Consider the following 24,485-nt stretch of genomic DNA (forward strand, 5'->3'; position numbering starts at 1 on the left):
GCTTCAAATGCCACTGATGGGAGCACATTGGAGCCATAGTAAACAGTAATCTGTACAGAGCCTGAGATTCTCTTTGCTGTGAAACTATGTGAACGTCAAAGCCAGCTGTATTGTAAGAGCGTGGACAAAAGTTATTTAATGTTAAACCCCTTGTTCTCATTGAAACTATCTTTGATTGCTATGAAACTATATGAATGAACTACACAGCCAGCTCCTTTGTAGAACTACAAAGTTCCTTAATGTTTACCATTCTCGATGAAACTCTTATTTATTGTTGTGAACTATGTGACTCAACTAAGCAGCCTTTTTGTCAGGTGCATATGTTCACTGTTGTGGTTAGTTCTTTCAGTTGTTTCTTATACACATTTTTTGTTTCCTATCTACATGTTAAACCCGCTTCAAGTCCTGCATGTGTTTGTTTTTGTTGGCGGTGTGCTGTGTTTGTGTGGAGCTGAATTTCCAAGCATCTCTCTGCCATAGCTGGTGCTGAGAACTACAATTCCCAGCGAGCAGTATGATAAGGTGAAATGAATGTGCTGATGCCAGAATTGCAAGCTAGAAGAGAACCTTTAAAAAAACAGAAAAGTTTCTGGGTTCGTTTCCCCCTCTTCCCTCCCAACCCCCTTCCATCTCATTTTCTTATTCAAAGTCTATGCCTAAATGTGCTGATGGTGCTACTTGTTCTTAATTTGGAAGCTACTTTAATTTTTTTTAGCTGCCTGGCTTTGATATATTCCCAAATACAGGAAAGCTTTTTCTCTGCCACACCTTAATGCCTTACCTTCAAAAATTTCAAAAGGGTGCATATAACACAATTCCTGTAAATGACAGATACTGCCCTTGTAATAACTAAGAGGTGGAGTCAGTGTCAATTTTTCTTTTTAAAAGCAGTTTATATCAGGAAACACTGATATACAGTGTGATATAACAGTGTTATTACACAGTCCCTTCCAGGGCAGTCTCCTGAGTCTCTTGTCTATCATTTCACTGGGTGGAGGGGTACAGTTTTTAATTATTAAGCAAGTAGCAAAATTTCTTAGCAGTGCAGGTTATTGAGAGGAATTAAAGAACCCAACCCTCACCAGCCACAGGCAGAGACAATCTGGTGAGAGGGATGACTCCTGCCCCTGCAAAAGAAGCAAAAGGTTTCAGGAGACCATCACCCTCAAAAATAGATTAGATTTGCATTCTGTTGTAAGCTGAGAAAAGCAACTTTGTTATATTATTGTAGACTGCTCTGGAAGCCTTTTTTTTAAAAAAAAGAGTAGGGTAAAAATACTTCAAATAAAAGAGTATCTTTTTTCCCCTGGACACTCACCATGAAAGCTCATAACTGCTGAGTTGAAGTTCACCCAACATTAAGGGTGCTTCCACACTAGGTGTTAAATGTGGGGTCGCCACACTTCCTTCACTTGATACAGTGCATCCACACAACACTGTTTTCCTATCATTGTGACCCTGTATGTTCCCTGTGGTCCTTCCATCTTTTCTCAGTCTGCATAAATACTTCTAAGAGAAACAGAAGGGTTGTGCAGTCACCACAGCTGTAGACACCTTCAGCATGTTTTTAAAAGGGTGGGCTTTGGACATGGGCAGCAATGGGCACACATTCATTACGACGTTTGTGGTGGGTGATGTTTTATTATCCCCCTTTTATTATTTTAATTAAGAAATGTAATTAACTTTTCCTATTAAACATATGAAGACACAGAATACATTACTCCAGAGTAGATTGCAATATGTGATCAGACTCTTTCACCTGTACACATTTGGTTGTTATAGTCAGGGTCTATGATTTTCCATGTCTGGCTTAGTTTTTATGAAGCAGCATCACTTTCCTGCTCTTTGTAATAATTAAATATTCAGCATACATTATAGTGAGGATGGAGGTGGAAGGAGAAAGATGGCATTGTAATTCAAAATGACCACAAATGCAAACAAACACAGTAGCAATGGATGGCTTATAAATGCATGTATGCCTGTCTGCCTTCCTGGAATACATTTCACGTGTTGGATACCATCCAAAAGAGTTAAGTGTGCATAAGTTTTCCTTTAAAATCAAATGATCATTCGTATGTGCTTCACTGTTGGCTTGATATTTTTAAATCTTCAATAATTACTCAGAATTTCCATTGCACTTTTTAATTTAAAGTGTCTTAAAATGATTTCACTTATCCTGACAGCATAAATAAGTGTAAATCGTAACAGTGCAGAAATAAATTGCCCTGGGGGGGTTGGAAGAACTAAATAGCTGTACATATAAGGCACATTTAAAGCACATGACTTCTCCCAAAGAATCCTGGGAACTGTGGTTTTTAAAGAGACCTGGGAACTGTAGCTCTTTGAGGGGTAAACTACAATACAGTGGTACCTTGGGTTATGAACTTAATATGTTCCCTTCACACCGGAAGTCTGTTCTTAACCCAAGGCGCATTCCCTACATAGGCCTCCCGTGGCCCAAAAAGCGGATTGCGTTCGTATCCTGAGGCAAAGTTCACAACCCGGTACACCTACTTCCGGGTTTGTGGAATAACCTGAAGCTTTTGTAAGCAGGACTGTTCGTAACCCGAGGTACCACTGTACCCAGGATCATTTGGAGTGTGAATGCACTTTAAATGTATGGTGTGTACGCAAAGGTCCTCGTGGCTGCAATCCTATGCAGGGAGTAAATTCCATCAAACACAGTGAGATTCACTTCTGTGTATCATTGTGGAAGCACAAGAGTCGCACATAAGATTAATTTCTGAAAGCGTGTAGTCCCAGTTGAGAGAGGGTTGCCCTTGTATCTGGGTTCAAATGGCACTTCTTCCTTGGACTCATTATATGGCCTGCAGTAATTCACTGGGTGCCTCCAGATGACCTGCTTAACGAGCATTCTTCCTGATTTATTTGAGGGCAGACTAGATTACATTGGGTCCGAACAAGTGTTATTCCCCCATTTCCCAGTGTGTTTTCCCATCACTTTATTACCAAAAGCCTGTTGGGGAAGTGGTTTTGCTGTGCAAGACCTCCTAATCCAGTATAATTGCAAAACCTCATTCTTTACCAGTATGTGACTGAATGCCACCCCAAAATATCAATAGTCTGGAAGCACCCACTGTTTCTTAACTTCAGTTTTCTGTGTGCAATACAGTGGTACCTTGGGTTACATACGCTTCAGGTTACAGTATCCGCTAACCCAGAAATAGTACCTCAGGTTAAGAACTTTGCTTTAGGATGAGAACAGAAATCGTGCTCCAGCGGTGCAGCAGCAGGAGGCCCCATTAGCTTAAGTGGTGCTTCAGGTTAAGAACAGTTTCAGGTTAAGAGCGGACCTCCGGAACGAATTAAGTACTTAACCTGAGGTATCTCTGTATAGCTATAGCAAGCAAGGCTGCAATCTTATTCACACGGAGGTAAGTGGCACTGTATTCACTGGTGCTTACTTTGAGGATTATACTGTAAGACAGCATTTCTGCTTGTGGGCTTCCTGTGGGATCAAATGGGTCTTTGGCTAGATCCAGCACGACCCTTTTTGCATTCTTTAGCCTATTTACCAGGGGTGGTAAACTTGTGGTTCACAGGCCAGATCCATCCAGCTGTGGTACGCCAAAGGCCCAGGAGCCCCTCGCTCAGCAAAATCAGGCATTTATTCGATACCCTCTGGCACCAGATTGGTCAGGTAACACAGGAAATAAGGAAGTCCCACTAAACTTTGCAGGGCTTACTTCTCAGCAAGCATGCCCACGACCGCACTGTGGATCTGCTGCATTGTCAATAACTTACAGCGCCAATAGTGGGCACCCATTGCCAGAATAGGGAAAAGGGCGGGGAAAGGAGTGATGGAGGGGTGGGACAAAAAATGCCAAGAGCCGCCCGCAGCAGTGTGGAAGCTAACGTGCCAAGCGTGCACCCGGAAAAGCTGACGACTGCTTGCGATCTCAGCTTCCTACCTGGAGCCACCTATAGAGCAAAGCAACACAGAATTTGATTTCGCCCTCCCTCCCCTCGCCCTAAACTTTGCACGAAGCTAACTTGGAAACGATTACGCTGCTTGGTGCTAAAAAAAATAATAGTGAGATCAAGGCAAATACTGTCAAATAGTGAGATCAAGGCAATTTCTTTAAAATGTAAATCATTCTAGACCCAATTTGCCTCCCGCTCGAATTTACCCGTCCCTCCAAATCTTTTATTTCCGCAGGAGAGGAGGCCAGGCGCTGCTGTGAGACAGGACTGCTCCCGCAGATCTCCCCCCCTTGCACGTTTTTGTTTGTTTGTTTTGCTTTGCTGGCGGGGCTGCTGCCGATTTCTCTGCCCCTTGCAGTGAGCCGAACCGCCCTGCAGGCTGCAAAGTGCCCGTTGTTACAAAATGCGGGAGGCGGAGCCTTGCCTGTGCGTGACGTGGAGCGAACTTAATTCAAGCCCGCAGTCAAAAGCAGCTCCGTGCACCGGCGCCGCAGACCGGAGCCAATGCATTCGCAGCAGCCAAACTAACTTCGGGCGCTCGCTCCCCCCCATCCCCACCCCTCGCCGCCTGTCACCTTCCCCGTTCGGCATCGGGAGCCTCGAGCCTGCTTGGAAAGGGGGGGCGTGTATGTCTGTGGGTCGAGGCGGAGCCGGGGATGCGATCCCCGTTTGCAACCTGACCTTCCCTTGGATTACAGCCAGAGAGCTTTTCACGCTGCTCCTCCTTGCTCTGGGTTTGCCTGCATGCTAAGGAAGGAGGAACCTTTGCGTGTGCTGCTGCTGCTTTTTCTTCTCTGATCTGCCCTCCCCTCCCCTCCGCTGCTTCCAGGGCTTGGCTGTGTATTTATTTATTGATTGATTTATTGGATCGCCGCCTTCTCTTTCTTTTTTTTTTAATCGTCCTCTTCAACACAGAACGTCTCTTTGAAGGCTACTTGGGTGCAGGTGACACACCCTCCTCCTCCTCCCTCTCTCCCCCCACCCGCACCCCCGGCGCTTCATTCACTCCTCTTGTTAGTACAAGGGCAATAGCTGTAGATTATTGGATCTGCCAGGTTCTTCTTCTTTCTCTTCTTCTCTGAAGCTGCTGCTGCTGCTTGATCGCCGGTCGCGGAAGGCAAATGCCGGGGAAGGGAGCGAAGAAGAGAAGCTGTGTTGTCTTTGCAGCAAAGTGAGAAACGGGGAAGGCTGCAAAGCTGATCCGGCGGAGCAGATCAAGCCGAGGGAGAGACTTTCTGCTCCTCCTAAAAGAAGAGAGGAGAGGAGGGTGGGGAAAAAATTTTTTTGGGATCTTGGTAGATCTTCCCGAAGATGTCATCTCAAGCAAAGTTCAAGAAAGACAAAGAGATCATAGCAGAATATGAAACTCAAGTAAAAGGTGAGTGGAAGCTGTACCTCTCTCTCTCTCTCTCACTCACTTTCACCTGGTTCCTTTTCCTCCCCTCCCCCAGTCTCCCTCCCCTCCTCCTTTCTCTCCTGCCGCCCTCCCATTTTCATTGTTATAAATCTTATTATGCACCGCTAATCTTATTGTGAAAGCCCTTGCGTTGTCCGAGCAAGCCCTGGCTGCCGATGGCTCGCTTTTGTGGACGGCAGAGGTCGTGCGGTTGGGGGGTGGGAATCGCGGTGGGGGTAGTAAAAGCTGCATTGCAGTTGTGTGAATGGTGGCTTTTTAACAGTCTCGGTTCGGAGTAAGAGCCTCACTAAAAAAAAAAAGAAAAGTAAAAAATATTCGCCACGGCGAGGTCTGGAGCCTTCTCGCGAAATCGCTTGATAAATGGTGCCTTCCTTCGATTAAAGCCCCATTTCGGTGTACACATACATAACAGAGACTGTATGTATGTGGCTGGCTAGATTTGCATTTGCATAGATGGAGTATGTAGGCGTCGATTTATATATGCGTGTGTGTATATCTTCCATATGTAGAATGATGCTTCTTGATGTGGTGCCTTTTCCATCACGTCAAATAGCATTTAAGACGAAAGGGTCTGCATTTCTTCATATGCCTGTGTCTTAAGCCTATCTTTTATTTATTTTTAAAAACTACACAGAGCACCCCCCCTTTCTTTGCCTTCCTTAGCTCTTAGGTTACACAACCCAGGGGAATGGGTAGGGCTGTGGACAAGCAATCTCAGCTGATCGGTGCTGGAGGCTCTGCACAAGGGAGGAAGGAAGCTTGGGTATCTGTTCCGCTTCCACACCAGTACCTATGGATGACACACCCTTGGATGAAGGTTCGGCTCTAATCTGGTGGGATCCGGCCTGTTGTTTTCTGCCACAGCCTCATCTCTCTCCTCTTGTCCGTTAAGCAACACCCCAAAGTGCAACATAAAACCCACGCACCACATTGCATTCTTGGTTTTTATCAAGCATTTAGAAAAACAGAACTCTCTTCCTTCTCATTCATTGATAAAATCAAAGCCCATTAGCAGTATAAACGTGAAACATGGTGCGGACTTCACCCCATACATTGTAGTGTTTACTATGGGACCGACATGACATGAAGTATCAGTGTTTACGTCTGTTTTGCTAATCCATGGATTACTGATGGACTGATGCTGAAAGGGCAAGTAGTCTGGTTAGCTTTGCATGTGCGTGTTCAGTGCTGAATGGTGAGTAGTGCCAGCAAAAGATTTGGGGTGGGGGTGTTTGATGGCAAAGTTAATGGTGAGCTCTACCATCTGCACCAACCATTGGTGCTCCTCCTGTGATTGTGACATAATGTCATAAGACGATATGTATGCTATTTATCAAGTAGTTCGATTTTGTTTTGTTTTTTGGAAGCCTACATTACATTGAGTGTGTGTGTAAGGACTTAATGAAGTACTGTACTAGAAAACAACTTTCAAGGTGGTGCATGTCTATTACGTTATTCGTACTAGCCCATCCTTCAGTAAATGGTCATTGGGTGGCCTTTGAAAATATTAGTTTCGTGCAGTATATGTTCACATAATAAAATAAAACTAAAATATTTTTTTTTAAATCCATAAATAAAATCATATGACACATATAGGCATGGAAGTACCAGAGTAAAACCAAGAGAAGACTATCTGTGTAAGCACCACAGTCCTTGTAATGAATAGTTTTGGATGTCATCCAACTAAGTCACACATGAAATAGACCCACCCAATCAAATGACTTAAGCGTATTGATTTCAGTGGCTCTAACAGAGCAGATCCATACTCCGATTAACATTGGGTATCACCCTCTGTGATGGGAAGGTTGGCATTAGACTAGACCATTTTACAGATATTTGAGTCTCTAGGGCTGCAGTTTGATGTCCCTTGCCAAAATAGACAGGATGAAATCTGGGAACTCTTGCATGTTGGTGGAAATTTTCCCATTAACTTCAATAGAGGCAAGATCTGACAGATTAAAATGAAAGAGAACATATTATCCCATATAATTGTTCTTGGATATCCTGTAGTAGTTCCTACAGGAAACTTCTTAATCTGCTGCTGTTGCCATAATGTTGTGTTTTAGTCAGCGGTTATTTCATTGTTAGTAGTCGAGTAGCTTGCAGTGTTCCCTCCTCTCTCTCTCTCTCTCTCTCTCTCTCTCTCTCTCTGTGTGTGTGTGTGTGAGAGAGAGAGAGAGAGAGAGAGAGACAGACAGACAGAGAGACAGAGTTCTAAAAGGTCTACGTAGCTTTAAGACTAGGGATAGCTATGGGGATCTGGTCTTTCCTCTGTTAAATACAGTTAAATTTTATATTGAGAAGAAATGCTTTCAGATATATTTCCTCTTCCCAGAGCACACTTGGAAAGCTTCTGAATAAAAATAATCAGAATGCACACACTAAGCACAATATTAATTGAAGCACTGAATTAAAACCTGGGAACTCTTTTGAGCAGCAGAATTAAGACTGATTGAGTCACCTTCAAGGTGAGTTCCACCCCATCATCTCCCAGATGCTTTTAAGCAGGAGAGGGGAACCTTTTCCACCCCAACTCTCTATGGCAGCCATGGGCGTGGTCAGAGGAAGAAGGAGGCGGGGCAGCAGAGGTGATTATTAACTTTCCAGCTCCCAGCCATGCAACAGTCAGACGTGTCTATACCTCACCCCCACGTCACCACTCAGGCAACCAAAGGGTTATCAGAGTTAAAGGGCACATCCTAGCCTGCCAGAGTACTCAAGGCATTAGGGTAGCCAGGAATTATGTTGGAGGGGTGTCAGATTTTATGGTTTTTTTTGGGGGGGGAACCTCAGTTACCGTATTTTTCTGTGTATAAGACGCTCCCATGTATAAGACACCCCCTATTTTTGGGGACTCCAAATTAAGAAAACAGCCCTCAACACTACCTGTGCATAAGATGAAAAAACCTAGTCTTATACACAGAAAAATACGGTGGTTATTTTGTATTGATTTACTTGATGGGGGATTGGCAGCTGCCCCTCCCTGCCCCTCTTGGCTACAGCCATGACTTGAGGGCATGGAGACAGCCTAGGGAAGGCTGGGGGGCAGAAGGTATGGCTTGGGTAGAATCCTGAGAGCTGAATGGATTCCTGTGTTGCATGAGGTTGGATTAGATGACCCTTGGGATCCCTTCCAACTTTATCATTCTATGAATGGAGAGATCTGGAGGGTCTTGTTTCTCCCCTGGCCCTAAGGTTCCGCCTCCCTACTTTAAATAGATCGATGCTGCTTCTTGGATCATTGTCAGACCTTCTGAAAAGGGGTATTTTTGGGACTGGGAAGTGATCTTTGGTCTTGTGTATCTGTTTGTTGTGTTCGGCATTTTCGGTCTTAAGTGCTTTGCTTTGAACAGTGATGCAACTGTCACAACACATGCTGCTGTATGCTAATTGTCAGCCGTTTGTGTATAATTTGGGCAATTTTCATATTATCGTGCCCTGGATTTAAATAGTTGCAGTACATACTAACTCGGGGCTGGTGCTGTGCCGTAAAGCTAGCTCTTGATCTAAATAGCCCCTCCCAGTTGAAGACGAGCCAGTTGGCAACCAAAGGGGAGTGCTTACAGTGGTGTTCCCAGGGTACATGAGGCAGGACTTGCTAACTGTGATGGCAACTTGCTGCTTGAGTCAGGATCACATGATTTACATGGATGGCATTTTGCTGGTGGGCCTGATGTGAGGGCTTCAGTTCCTGCAGTAAGTTGTCCTAAATCAGAGGTGGCTAACCTCAGAAGTTGTTAGGAGTCCCAGCCAGTGGGCTGGGATGATGGGTGCTGTAGTCCAGTAACGTCTAGAGGATCACAGTTGAGCTATATCTGTCCTACATTATACTGCATTTGCTATCACCCATGGCAAGTTTTGGACGTCTCCTCCTCTATATACCAGTGGGTCTGTAATATGGTTCACAGAATGTGGCCTCATCCCTTATCCTTCAACCTTTTATTGCTATGGACTGCTCGAAAACTCTTTCCGATGTTCACTCATTTTGATCATCCAAGACTTCTCTTTCTTATTTCCTCTCCCAGATAAAAGAATGCATTTCTGCTGTTGGGTTATTGCACTGGGTCTTTTTATTTACTTAATGTGTCTCTCGTCTTTGGTATCTGAGCCGGCGTTCAGATGACAAGAAAGCTCAAGCATTTTGCTAAGAGAGCTGACTTGGCAGAGTATTTAATTCTTGAACTGAACATAAGACAATGCCTGCAAGATTAGATCAATGATCCAACCGTTTCCAACAGTGGTTTCCAACAGTGGTCAACGAGATGTCTCTGGGAAGCCCACAAGCAGGATGTGAAGGTGGGAGGGGCTGTGGAACAGCTGAAGTATTTTGTGGCAGGTCCCAAAGATTTTACATGCTTTTGGAATGTGAGAAAAGGGGGCTTCTGTATCTTAAGTTGCTTGTCTGGAAGGAGAAGGTTTCTGACAAGTGTGAGAAAATGTTAACTAGATGCCGTCACCTGTAGCACTTGGATTCCCTATTGTGGCTGCTGTTGGTTTGTGAATAACTTTGCTTTATTTTTGTAGTGTTAGTAGAATTTGCTAAGTCCAACTGTTCATCCTAGGGTAATGGGCAGTACAGGTGATATGCTTTGGGGGGAGGCTTGCTGAGAGGGGCTGAATTCTACATGTGCCTTCTACTGTTTTGTGGCCTTTGGTTTCATTGTGACTAGTGGCTGGAGGTAGGGGGAAGGCAGGTGATAATTTACTTATTTACAAGCCACTTTTCAGAGTTAACCCTCCCAAGTTGACTCACAACATTTTAAGATAACATTTCACTATGAAATATTGTAATCCATAAAACTGCCATCTGAAAATATTATGATAGCAGCAGAAAATTGTTTATATCATTAAATATCAGTTTCAGTATAAACAAGGGCATTATTTTTTTCAAGGCAGCCATTGAATACAGAACATTAAAATGTCAGTTAAAAGCAGTTGGAAGTGGATTTCAAAGTCCATTTTAAAATTTGTCAGTGTGGGGGCACTGTAAAGCTCCATAAAGAGTGTGGATCATGGTGACCAGGCTGTGAGTCCTGGAATACCTGCTCTGTGCTTGCAGGCCATTTTCCCCCTGGCCTGGGAGGGCAGAGCCCTGACTGACTGCAGCTGCAAAAGCTGAGGCTGTTGAACAGAATCTTGGACTGAGGTATTGGTTGGAGATTTTTGTTGGGGGAGGTTGTTGCTGTTCATTTTTTGTATATTTATTTCAGATTTGTGTAGAAGTGGTTCAGTTTGGTTGTTTGCTTTTTGATGTCTTGCTTTTTGTTTATGTCTGCTTTTCTGTGTTTGCAGTAATGTAGTTTTTTATATGTTGTTTGTCCACTTTGTATGCTGCCTTTCCAAAGCCAAAACCATGCTCAATTAAAATGATTGATTGAATCATTTCAAGGAATAGGCGCTCCTTGCCACTGAGGCCACCTGGGTATAGTGACAAAGTGAAACAAAGGCTGGAATTCCAGGCTGATCTTTCAGAAGGAGTGCAATCCTCTCCAGCACAGGATGACTACCTAATTCCGGGACATGAGAACCACCATCCACAGCATCTCTATCTTACTGAGATTCAGCTTCAGATTATTGGCTCTCAGCCAGCCTAGTATTGCTTCCAGACATTCGTCAAGCACCTGCACAGCATTTATAGATAGTTGTCTTGGACTGAATCCTAGGAAAGGTATGCTAGTATCGAAACAACTGTCAATTAACTCGTAAATAGATATGTGGCTCATAGCTCGGGTAAGTACAGGTTGTTTTACATGTTACAAAATGGTCACATGGAAGGCATGTGCAGATATTGCTGTATTACCTACATGTCATTGTGTCTTATGACCCTGCTTGGGTGCGTGTGAGCTTATTCCATGCTGTGATATGAGCTGGGCAAAGCATATTGTGGTTTGTACTAGGTAAAGACAAATTTCTGTATTAAGTTGTTCTCTGCGTAGGAATTTATAACATGGAGCAATGGTTCCTTAGCGTCAACATGCTCTCCAGTCTTGTACTTTCGGAAAGTAGTGTCTGTTGCACAAACATGTGAGGGAACTTTTAAGCTGTGACGATGGGTGATTTCAGTTCACAGCTGCTCTTACTGTGCTGATCATTATTTTTGCAATGGGGATTGGCACCCTGTGGCAATTGTGCATTGTTCTAGCCATGTCATGAAGCAGAACTTGCTGCATGAATTGAGGCCATGAGGATTCAATGGGTTTCTTCAGTCCTGGCTGCTACTGATGTAGATCAAGAGCAGGGAATCCACGTAGCATAGTCTGCTGTTTGAATTCGGTCCTTCACAATATGGTTGGGGTGAGAGAAACTTCCCTTGAAGATGTCAGGATGCAAATAGTCTAAACTAGGTATAGTCTAAACTTTGTTAAACTGTACAGGTGCCTCTAGCACAAGGTGCCTTGTTTGCCACACACCCATTCTTTGTTGTTGTTGTTGTGTGGGTGACATTCAGTTTTGGTTACAGCTATACCATACATTTTAATTATTCTAATGGCACTTTTAACAGTCATAAAAATCCTGGAAACTGTAGTTTGTGTTTGTTTGTTTTTAAAACAAGTTATTTAAGTTTTTCATGCAAACAAGTCTAACACTAACAATAAAAAATAGTCAAGGTACAAAAATATAGGCTGCATGCATTTTCCATTGCATGATGATCAGCTTGTGTGTAGAATATGTATATTCACAATTGTTTTTCCATCCTAACAAGTCTTTCCAGATTTCACCACTTGTCTGTGGTGTCTTTGTTGTTGTCATCAGGTCTTGTGTCCATCTTATAAATCCATGCCATTGGATGGCGAAATCATCGTTGTTTAAGGGTGCTGGGAGTTATAGCTCTGTAAGGTCAGCACCCTGAACAAACTACAGTTCCTAAGATTCTTGGTGTGTGTGTGTGTGTGTGTGTGCGTGCCACAATCATTCAAGTGTTATAAGAGTGCTTTAGATGCATGATGTGGATGTAACCTTTCTTGCATGGAGGTGGATGTAGATTAACGCAGAAGGGAACCAGCCTCTGTACAGTGGACTAGATTAGTAGATGATCAGATTCTCACCTGCTGTGTGATTCTAAGCCTGTAAGCATAAAATAGCTAATTGCTCTGTTCCTAATGCTCACAAGGTGGCTTTTAAGATGAAGTGAAATGTAACGGCGCCTGGAAATTGTCAAAGAAATAGTTTGGGGAGGATTGTTTGTGTAATGGCTTTTGATCATGGTGTTATAAAACTCTGCACCAAATTACAGAGTAGCTGATTATTCCAGGCAGTGAGCAATCCAGGATCGAAAACGAAGACCTGGAAAGGAAAGCTTTTAATTGTTCCTTCCTGAAAAGGGCATGTTTTGTGCTTATTTACCTCTTTGCATCAACACAAGATGATATATGTTGCATTAATGAAATGTATAAGCTAATGATAACTTAATGCTGAGGGCCAGGAATGGTCTGTGCATCTAAAATTGCAAGGTGCTTTAGCAGGTCAGCTACTGGGAGCTCAGAGAACGAAGCTTAATTTGGAGATGGCAGGGTTGAGGTTGCCCTGACAATTGCTGATTGGAGGCGAGCCACTATTAAATTGAAGAAGTTGGGAAAGCACTGGGGTATGAGGCTGGAACATGAGCCAAATGGGAGTCGTGGGTCAAGAACTGGAAGAACCAGAGCCAACAGAGGCTGAAATTTAGGATTAATGGGGGCTGTGTGGTGGTGGCTGAAAGCGTAAGTGGCATTGCTTGTTCACTTGCCTTCCCCTGCAAGATCAGGCAAGCCCAAAATGGATGTGACATTTGCACTGAAGGTTCCTGCCATCTTCTTAATGTGTAGTTCTTTGTAAAGCCTGAAATTGTCACCTGATTGAAGAAATTGCAGTTGGTTGGCCAGCAGAGGCATACCCAGGGGCTGGCAAAACTGGCCCTCGCTCGCAGTGTAGGCCCATGGGTGAGGGCGCAAAAATCACCTATCAGGCGTTGGAGTCCTCGTGCAATACCTGGAGCGTCCCCTTGGCTCAACACTAGAACACCTGCTTTGTCCACAGAAGGAATCTGCCAGGATCTCCAGCAGGAAAAGGTGCTGGGATGGAAAGGGGTCCTTGAAGCAGCTTCCAGGCCGAGAGCAACATGGGCACCCCATCAAGCCCTGGTGCGTTCCTCTTGTCCAGGCAATCTCATCTGCTTCTCAGTTGTTGTTTTTGTGGGCTTGGTCAATGTAGACAATACTGAGCAAGATGGACTAATGGTCTGACTCAGTATAAGGCAGCTTCTTATGTTTTACATTTACTCCTGAATGTGGCTCCATAACTTGATTCTGAAGCAAGAAGCATTTTTTTTTAGATGACTTACAGATGTAGGCCAACATTAGAATGGTCATTTCCTTCTGTATGTGAAAGAAGGTGAGATATCTTTAAAGGCAGCACTTGCAGATTGTGATTTTGAAAATAAGTACTTCTGTCAGTTGGGAAGCAATTTTTTAAACGTTTAGTAGAATCTATGGGGAAAGTGTCCCCTAAATACTGTTTTGCAATCTGTTAGACTCATATTAATTTCAAATGTTTCAGTCCTACTAGTTTTGGCTTTAGCCAACAGGAAACATTGGAATGGAATGGAGCAGGGGCTGTAGGCCGAGGTGTGATAAGACAGAACTAGGCCTAGAATAAAATGAGGTCAGATATTAAATAATGGACATGATATGAGGTGCCAAGTTGGACAGCATCTTTGGACAGCAGCAGTGTTGTAATGGCAGCAGTTTTCTTTTCTGTGTTTTCTGTATGGTTTCTTTCCTCTGAAGGCCTAAACTGAAAATAATACTTTTGCCAAAACTTGACAGCATTATAATCTCTAGTAAATCCTACAAATGCCAGCTCAAGTCTGGGACTCAAACCATCTGGTTCATAGGTGGTGTTCTGTTCTGCAGTTGGAACTGTTTAGGCCAGTTATTTCTTCTGTTGGCTGCTGTAGTTAATAACAGATTGATAGGTGGGATATAAATATGAGCATATTTTTCAAGGCAGTTAGTATTTGGGGGAAAAGCCTTCTCCTTGCAATCTTGAACATTCAGGAAAGGGGTCCAAAAACCTTTAGTTAAAAGCCCTCTTGCCTTTTGAAGTTCTGACAGCAGTGATGGCAGCCTTCCAACACCATGGTCTACAATTGATAACACACACACACACACACACACACACACACACACACACACACACACACTCTGCATTATACTTCTCAGCCCTTGTTTCAAAGTACTGCTTTAGGCAAAAGCTCTTTGAAAGCCAGTGTGAGTGGTGTTATGGTGTCTTTTTGTCTGTACCAGATTGTATCTCTAAATTGGGTGTTTCCCTTAAAAATTTGTCATCTTAAACTCCTCAGGGGCCATAGTTCAGTCGTAGAGCATCTCTTTTGTATGCAGAATGTCTCAGGTTCCATCCTCAGCATCGTAGGGCTGGGATAGAATCCTGCCTGAAGAGCTGCTCTTGGTATCAACAATACTGAGCTAGATAGGCCAATGGTTTGACTCAGTATAAAGCAGCTTCCCATGTTTGCCTCTATGTTAAAAGATAAAGGGTTGTTTGAAGATAATTCTGAAGATTTGTATCTAGCACATTTTTTATGAGAAGTGAGATGCTGGGGCTCATATCTTGATAAAAGTGCTATGGATACCAGCACAAAATGGTTACCATGGGCAGCAAAAAACGTGAAGGTACTGTCATGCACAAAAATAACTCTCTATACATATCATGCTTAGGTCCCAGTTACAGACTCTCTAAAAAGAATGACTCCTCCAAAATGAAGTAGGCTAGTAAGGAGGAAGGGAGGGGAGAGAAATCTAATAGAAACAGCATGTTGGCAGTAGAACAGCTGACATATGAAAATGATAATGAGAGAAAATTGAAGAGGCATGTCCCCCTCTACTAGGGATGGGGCTCAACATCTGAGCAGAAGGCTGCAATGTCTTGCAGAATGCGAGATCAAAATGAGAGGTTTGGTAAACAGAAGTTTGCACATTATTTCCAGGAGAGAAATATGCCTGGCTGGCTTGAGATAAAGGCAATATAGATCGGAGGTACCTGCCCCAAAAGGAGAAATCTAGTACAGAGTAGGTGACAGCCAGCATGCATACATTCAAAAACATGCACGCACTCCATGCATTTTATTACAGTGGAAGGCTCCAAGGCATTCAAATAGGCTCTGACAAATATTATGGCTATATTAAATGGTGGTTTTCTGATCCATTGTATCAGGAGCTATAAAGGAGGGAGCTCAAGTGTGAATCTGTGCTCTGTAATCCATTAACCATCAAGTGATAAACTAGACTATAAACAGAAAACCCCCACAGAGCGAGTGAAGGCACACTTAGTGCAGCCAGATCCAAACATGAAAAGATACCATAATGAAACAGATGTGGAACATTCTCTGGGGTATTCTGTGAGAGTCCTTTAGCTTTCTCTCCTCCCCAGTTTTTTCTTTTAACAAGGACATCTGCAAACCCTCAAGTGTATTACCTGAATGCAGAAAGTACACTGAAAATGTACACACAAACTCCTGTTTTTCTAGAAAAAGGGGTGCCGGAACTCTCCATGAATGCCTCCCTTGTTCTCTGATAATGGCAATGGTGCCCACCTGAGAGGTGCCAGAACAGAATTCTGTTGAGTTCTGGCTGGGAATAAAGCTACACACACAGAGTCAGTACTCAAAGGAGTTCATCTGTTTCTGTGTAGCACATTGCCTAAATTCAGCTGAGGTTCTCCCACAATAAACAATGGGAACTCCTTACCTTCCAACTGTTGGTATGACAGATCGGAAGTCTTTAGCAGATACTGCTTGCCTCCAGTTTCAGGAAACAGCATTTGATTTCTGGAGGTTGGGTACTCCTTCCCCTGATCCATCTTGAATCCACTACTTCTGGCTAACCACAATAAGAATATGGAAGAGGAGGCCAAAGGGTGTTAAAATGTGCTCTTAGCTGGGTTGGAAGGGGATGGATAGCAGAAAATGAAAGGACAGTCTCCCCTAACCCCTGATCAATGATCAAAATCTGCAAGGGAGACTTTGAGAAGAACAAAATTGATTCGACCAAAATTTTGTGAAATTATCTCAGTAATTTGAGGACAGATGCTTTCATAAAAAGCCCCCAGATTCTGTTTGTTTCAATGGTTTCACTCATTCGCCAGCAAATTTACTTGGGAGTGGGGCTGGGCAAAACCACTGAGTCTAAACCTTGCCGATCAGAAGGTCGGCGGTTCGAATCCCCGTGACAGTGTGAGCTCCCATTGCTCGGTCCCTGCTCCTGCCAACCTAGCAGTTCAAAAGCACATCAAAGTGCAAGTAGATAACTAGGTACCGCTCCAGTGGGAAGGTAAACGGCGTTTCCGTGCACTTCTCTGGTTTCGGTGTTCCATTGTGCCAGAAGCGGCCTGTAAAGTGAGATGAACGCCACAACTCCAGAGTCGTCTGCGACTGGACTTAACTGCCAGGGGTCCTTTACCTTTACCTTTTTAGGGCTGGGCAAATCTGTCACTTATGGTTTCTCTCTTTCTCATTTTTCCAATTTTGAGTTGAGTTCTCCACATTTCCGCAACAGCTTATGAATTGTTTTTTGAAGTCCTCATGAAAATTGACTAGCATTTTAGTGTGAGTTTCTGTTAATATACATTTTCATACGCAGTTTTGCCTTACGTACATATTTCTGCAAATCATATATCTATAATTATATTTTCCAAAATGTTGATTTGTGTACATGTTCACTAACATATGCAGCTATATATGCATTTACCTTAGTACACATTGCTTGTTCTAGAGAACTGCATTGCATAATTTGGAGAAGTCTGCAGTTTGAAAGGTCGCTGTGCTTTGCAAAGAGTGAACTGGGTAGATTTGCCTTTAGATACTATCTGAACCCAGTCTTTCGCTCCCATCCCTCCTTGGCAGTTAGTCACGTAACGTTGGAACCCGGTGAGACTTGCTTCTGATTAATAACAAACCCATGTATGTCTAATCTCTGTTTCTCCCCTACCTGCCGTACCCCCCCAAAATACGGGACACCTTTTAAACATTTGGTTGTGCATTCAAATAAAACATCTTTGGAATTTTTGTAAGACATGCTCATCAAAAAGGAAGGGGAAAAAGAAAGAAATCCATCTGTGAAAACATATTTCTTAGTAGTTGAGGTTTAAAAATAACTGTACTGCAACTCTTGGAAAAAAACGAGCTGTTCTAGGGGTGCTGTGCCCACTCTGGCTGTTCTCATTTGCACCTTTCCTGCAGATATTCATTCAGCTGATGCCCACCCTGGCAGTAGCCCCCAGTGTGTGACGAAGGAGGCAGACATTTTTATGGTGGCAGTCATTATTAAAAAAATGACCTCAGGACAGGCTTTGTTTGTTTTTGGAAAAATGAAATTCTAGGCACTTGGATCCCCTCCCCCCCAAAATTTTTGTGTCTCCATCAAAAAGAAGAAGCAGTCAATTTTCAATATAGCTGAAACTTCTCAAAAATATCATTGTCTGCATGTACTTTTGTAAACATTTGTCCATTTGGCATAGCCCTGGAGTGAATTTGCCATTTTGTGTACTCAAGTGCTAACGTTCAAACCCTGACCGATCTCTGACTCTCCTCATTCATTAGAAAAGTCGCAGACAGTGAAACACAGCCTCCTTTCAGAGGTGGACAGTGCAGCCACATCATTACTTCTGATAGCTTTAATGGGATTTATGTAGTTCCACTATTAAACACCCACTAAAGCCATTATCCAGGAATTTCTGCCAGGCCGACGAAAGCGTTTCTAAGAGAGCTGATATGTAAGAAAGAAAAGAGCACAACTTCTGTCTCTTTTTTTAGATGGACCAGGGTGCTTGTCTTTGGTGGGTTTGTGAAGAATAGTTGTGAAGTTTATTTAGTTGCTTGCATTCTGAATAGGAAGAATGGAGCTTGAGTATTAGGGAGCTCAAGTCTTCCATGCCACACTGTGCTAAAAGGACTAGAAAGGAGCAAGAACCGGTGTGTTCATGTGGTCCAAATAAGTCATAGTTTGAGTTACCATTATATGTCAACGAGGCCAGTGTAAGTGAGAACACATTGGTCTATTCGGTATGGTTTATGGCAGTTCTTACAAAATCTGGTAGTCTTAAATCTTTTAGATTACCGTAGTGATTTTCTTAATTGTGTCCATTCATGAGAGGATAGAGTTTTATGAACAGAGAACCATGTGGCAGCCTCATACACCTTTGGACCATGCTTAGGGAGTATAGTCCAACCCTAGATGTTATAAATTTGCAAAACAGGCTGGAATGTAGAAGAAATGAAACTGTAGTAGCACAAAAGTAGACTAGATGGGACCAGATACTTTGGGGGTTCAGTTTTTGCTGATGCAAAAGTGCTAGGGAGGCATTATGAACTATGTTTTATGAACACTGGGGGGGACGGGGACGGATGGACAGGGAGGATAAGTATACTAACTCTTTCCCCTTAGTTGTTGTCCCCCATAGCTTATGGAGGGTGACCTTGTGGAGCGTTTCCTGTATCTGCAGAATCTCCCTGTGCCTTATCACTCTGATTTTTCCAGGGTTCTAAAATGCCCATGGGGTTTTTATGGATACAACCTGATAGAAGTCAGTCTCCACGAGAAGGCCAATGGGCTCCCATCCCCATCGCTCTCCTTTGCATGTTATCTGAACACTGGATTGTAATACCTGTAAATAGATGCACTAAAATAAATGCTAATGAGAATAAGTGGGGTGGAACATTTTCCACTACTGCATTTTTCTGTGGAAAAGGATCCTTATGTGAAAAAGCATTGCTTTATGACAAAATTAATCCGTAGGATCAGGAGTGGATATGGTACCAGATTGGGCAGTTTCAAAGTTATAATTAACTTTGTTTTCAGGTGACCTATTCCTTGGAAGCATATAATTGCATAACTATTCGGGCGTGTTAAAATCAGTATATTAACAATTTAGTGCCATTTTCTCTTGTATTTAATTTATATAAAGGAACTGCATGCTGTTGAATTGTAAATATTTTAGGATCATAATTATTTAAGTAAAAACAAAATTAAACTACATTAAAACTACCATATATGAATAAAGCTGTTGGTTGAGTAGGCTTGTATAGGACTGGGCATTTCATATGTTCTGCTGATTTTTTCCCCATAACTGAATGTTTCATTTCATATACTTTGGGCAATTAGAGAAAACTGAGGTGTTTATACAGCTTATAAAAATAACATTGGATAATTCTTTCAATTTTCTCCACTAAGTTAAATCAACATGCTAAATTGGACCCCAATCAATTTAGGCCACTGAATAATTTTCTACAAAGCACACATCATTTCAGTGGTGAAGGGATTGGAACTTATTTAATGTAGGCAAATTAAAGTTCATTCCAAAAGACATGGTAGATTCTTGACTATCTAGCTCTTAAAAATAAGCTTTCAGGCATAATACTTTGGCCTGCCACTACAACACTTACTTGGCAGTAAGCACCACTAACTTTTATGGGTTTGCCTTGTTTGTGTCATACATATGATTGTGTTGTTTTGTCTTGCCAGAACAATAAGTGTATACTATCAGATCTCTAAAACTTGGCTGAGTTAATATGCTTTAATGGTAGAAAGGAAATTGTTTTTGATACAGCCTTATAAATATAGCAGGGAAATATGTTCTCTGGTGGTTAGGTAGTGGTTTTTTTGTTTTGTTTTGCTTTTGGCTAAATCTTTCATTAACTGTTGCAAATGCTAGTTTGGTGTTCATCTTTTGGCAATCACTATATTAGACTGCAAAATATACCCATAATCATATTTCCTCTTTTGCTTTTTTATCAACAGTAGCTGTAAAAGGCCTTGTCTTCTACTAGTGCATTTGAGAGGGCCATGAAAATAGTTGTGAATGGAGCACTAGACGCTTCAAGCTTGAGTCTTGTGTGGCATGAAAATTTCTTCATAATTGCTCTATGAAATGGGATAAAATTAAGACAAAGTAGTGAGGATCATATCATGAATGTGACTTCTAGAAAAACATAGCATGTAAACATTTTTCTTGGAGCATAGCTCCTCTTATGCACTCTGCTATGCTAGTACAGTATTAAAAATCCCCAATGATGCTGGAATCTGTTTCCCCATGGAGATAAAAGCACTGGGTTGTGCCTAGGATTAAGGATGCATTAAAAAACATGGTAAACTGTGGAATTGCTGAACTGCAGTCTCAGAAATCCTCCTTCAGTTCTCTTGGTGTGTTCTTCCCCATGTCTGTTGCCTACCTCTTCATCCATGCTTGCTGCTACAGGGCAGAAGATAAATTTTGCTTCCTTTAGCAGCCCAGGAGGGCATCTTGGCCAATAGAAGAACCAGGAGAGAAATGGAACCAGAGATGTGTGCTGTTAATGACTTGGGATGATGCTCTAGCAATCCTCACAAAAGTTGCTTAGTCCAAGCAAGGTCCAACTCCCTGACTTCAGCATTCTAAGGTTATAATGGAGAAACTGCAGTCTTTATTCTCTCGACACACTCAGAATCTTGGCTTAAGTGTTTGGAAGGCAAATTTGTCATATGGAGATAATGGTAAATCTTTTTCTTATGTTCCTAAACAGAGCCCTCCTTATGAAATTCTTCATTTAGGGATTCCATACTTGTTAACTGGTTACATTTATATTCTCCCTTTCCATTTACAAATGCTCCAGGTGGTTATTTTCATAGCATTTTTGGAATCACTGGAATTCATTCTTGAAAACTTTTGTGCTAGATTGGTAAATGCTTATACAGATGCTGTTTTAAAATTGTTCTATTTTGGGGTGGGTTTTTTTTTTTGCTTTGAGCAATCTCTCCTGCCTTCCTTCATTTATTACAAGATGCTTTGAGGATTGCTGTGAATTAACAGGAATTTAATACAACTGAACAACACTGCCTTTATTTGTTCATTAGGGCAGTGTGATAGATTCTGAGTGAGATAGTAAAGAGAAATGAAATAATAAGGAAAAGGCAGACTTTCCCCCTTGGGTGTTGGTTGATATGTAACTATTGTACCTTTTTTCATTGTGACTCTGCATGAACAGCACTGGCACTTAGCATCTGTTTAGAGAACAGACGGACGTAGATAAAAAGGGACTACAGGTGGAATAATTTTGCTTCCATTGAGAGTAATTGAAGCTGCACAAGGACTTTCAGCTGGTGTGTGTTTGTAAGCATATAGTTTCTTCAGTGGTGGCTGACAGACTACTTGACTCTTTAGTTCAGAGTTCTGAGGTAGTTGCACCTGCCTTCTTCCTGCAAAATATATATGAACTGTGGGCATTGGTTTGGAATTGGCCTTGCCACATGAAATCCTAATTCTTCTGCATTGCCGAGCTCTGAGTTCTGCACATGATGGGAAAAGCACAAGATTGATGGCCAAACTAGTGTTCAGTTTGCTGGCATGCCCTATTTCTGTTCAAATAGCAAAGCTGGAGGAAACACACTGGTTGAAGAACTGACTGTTGACCCCTTTTTCATAATTTACATCTTGGTGTGAAATCAGAATCCTGAATCTTAAGCACGAATAACTGTGATGGATGTCTCTGGAATTGGTTGATACCCTAGGGGTTTATATGTGATGACAGTTTTCATCCTTTACTCTTTCTGTAAGCATGCATTATTATGGTGCTTGATTCAAATGCAGTCCATTCTGCATGAGGATATTTGACACACGGATTGAGGAGGCTTACCGTAATACAGTATACAGAACGAAGCAGTAGCCAGGAGGCCATGAGCAAGAGTTGCAGTTTTTGCTATTCATAATAAAGATTAATTGATCCTCCCTAATGGAAACAAATTGAATCTATCATAGGTGCATCCTGTTAAGCTAACATCCAGAACAATTTCTGCATATAGGCCAGTAGAGTTCAACTAAGTCAGCAGGTTCTTGGAAAACTCTGCCTGTCAGAATGCACTTAATCTTTTGGGTTAGCAGATGACTGGATGGCAATTCTTTCATCCGGCAATTGGAAGGCACTGGATATCATGGTTGGCGTCATACAAAAAGCAACCGAAAATTGTACTTGTGCCTGTATGCATGCAAGACTGAACTGCAGGAGCAGTGTGTGTGTGTGTGTGTATGTATGTATGTTGAAATGTTTTTATTGCTGAACCATTTGTCTTTAGGTTAAGGTTATCAGAAGGAAGGAAGGAAGGTCTCCTAAGCTAAATACTTAAGGTGTACTCCTACCTGACCTCCACAAACAGCAGGGCTATCGCACCTTGACTGGAGTTGTGCGCACAGCAGCACATCCCTCTCCCTTCTCTTGCAATTTCAACTCTTGTGTTAGTTGCGATGGTCCTTCACAGGCACTACATGGCAGCCAGAGCATTAATTCTAAGGTAAGACCATCCTTTCCTTGTGTCAAAGCCTTTACCCATCACTGCTATTTTAGCAGTGTGGTTTATGATAGTGACTAGAAACAGTTTCTTAAAATTATTTCTTAATTTGTGTGACTGCATCAGATATAGCACTATAGTGCTTTAAAAATATCAGGAAAAGCGTTTTAATGCTTATGGAGAATATATAATGTCTGTTTGTTTCTTATTGTTTTAAAGCAGTCTTCCTCAACCTTGGCCCTCCAGATGATTTGAGACTACAATTCCCATCATCCCTGACCACTGGTCCTGCTTGCAAGGGATCATGGGAGTTGTAGGCCAAAAACATCTGGAGGGCTGAGGTTGAGGAAGCCTGTTTTAAAGGAAGATATAGTTGGTGACCTCTAACTGCCATGAGGCCTTATGATGTTACGAGCCTGTTTAGCAGTGGTTGCTAGGTGACAGGTTTTGCAGAGATGGAGATTCACAGTACTAGGAGGTTGTAAAGCCTTGTGAGGGAATTGGTGGCAGCAAAGGAATTAAAAATGAAGTTAAGTGAGGCTGAGGGAGTGGGATCCCTTGCATTGTGGCAACAGAGGTAGGAGCTCTCCACACAGCTAATTAAAAATAAACAAATGGGGTTATAAAATGGTGCCCACAGCCAAAGTTGTAACGACTGTGATAGGGTTTTCTGCCCCATGTATCACTTTCCATGTCAAAACTGATCCTTGGGAAAAGATGGAAGAGTGGTGCTAAGAATTTCTGCACCTGTTCTGTTCTTCTGTTTGTTGAGCTTTTTTCCTGATTTGCTTGCACCAAGCTTGTGCATCTTCCTGTCAATTGTCCCACACTTTTCAGTGTTGATCTCCATCACCTTTTTAACTGTTAAAAGTTAGGTACTTAGAAAGCAGACTTGTTTCTGAGTGCTTGAATTGCACAAACCTAAATTTGCAGTATACACTTGAATCCCTCCCACAAAACTGTGACGGTCTGGAGGCACCTTTCTGTGGACTGATAGGATGGGAAGAGCCACAGAGAACATACAATGACAGGGAACATGGCAATAGTTGGATGACGATATTCTGTGGATACCCTGTAAACTGAGTGAAGGAAGCATGGTAATTCTACACCAGACATCTAATATGGAAGCACTTTGTATTGCAATTTGTTCGTTTTATTGAAATTTGTATTCTATAGAATTCAAATTGCAATACAATAACACACAATATAAGACATAAAAAGTAAACATTGTACAGCATCTAGCACAGTGCATTGCAGCTGCTTCAACAGCAGAAAAATCTTTAAGAGATCCAACAAGATCAGCAACAATTTTAAAATGTTCTATGGGTGGGGGGAATAGTTTAGGAATCACTACTCTAGCTCCTTTCCTAAATACTATTGCTTTGCACAGGTGAAGTTTTGTAAACAGTAGCTTCCTACAGCCTGATCTGTATGAGAACTGCATTTGTGAGAACGGCCTTGTGAGGAGCCTCTCAAATCCAGGTCTTTATTGTAAAGAAGCAAAAGGTCGAAGCAAAGGTGGCTTGTGCAATCTGTTCAGTTATACACACTGCAGGGATAAGCCCTTGATAACAGGGGTAGAAGATCCCATCTCACAATAGTTTATTTTCTGCAGAGAAAATGGAGGAAAGAATGACAGACAAACATGATTAAGCCAGTGTATTTGCCATTATGGCTCCACATACCCCAACCATGACTGGCTTGAGGGCCCTTTGAGAGTAAGGAATCAGAACAAAGTGTGGTATATAATGGTTGGGACAGAGGCTTAGATTGGAAGGCTTTTTGTCCTTCACTCTTGTTTATTTATGTTC

At 42.3% G+C, this 24,485-nt stretch overlaps 2 protein-coding genes across 4 annotated transcripts in view; one reads left to right on the forward strand and one right to left on the reverse strand.

Annotated features, from left to right (window-relative positions):
* TATDN2 (TatD DNase domain containing 2) overlaps positions 1–3,161 on the reverse strand; it is a 159,346-nt gene extending 156,185 nt beyond the window's left edge. The window contains exon 1 of the mRNA XM_053378096.1: positions 3,140–3,161. The gene's annotated coding sequence lies outside the window, so the exon portion shown is untranslated. The remainder of the gene's footprint in view (positions 1–3,139) is intronic.
* Positions 3,162–4,401: 1,240 nt separating this feature from the next.
* SRGAP3 (SLIT-ROBO Rho GTPase activating protein 3) overlaps positions 4,402–24,485 on the forward strand; it is a 184,815-nt gene continuing 164,731 nt past the window's right edge. The window contains exon 1 of one of the 3 annotated variants that reach the window (XR_008329068.1): positions 4,402–5,323. Coding sequence is in view for 2 of the 3 variants with exons in the window: in XM_053378094.1 (XP_053234069.1) it covers positions 5,257–5,323 (67 nt within the window). In the remaining variant the exon portion in view is untranslated. The remainder of the gene's footprint in view (positions 5,324–24,485) is intronic. The other 2 variants (XM_053378094.1, XM_053378095.1) reach the window with 2 other exon arrangements.

The sequence above is a fragment of the Podarcis raffonei genome, chromosome 2 (assembly GCF_027172205.1).
Source record: "Podarcis raffonei isolate rPodRaf1 chromosome 2, rPodRaf1.pri, whole genome shotgun sequence".
Taxonomy (NCBI): Eukaryota; Metazoa; Chordata; class Lepidosauria; order Squamata; family Lacertidae; genus Podarcis; species Podarcis raffonei.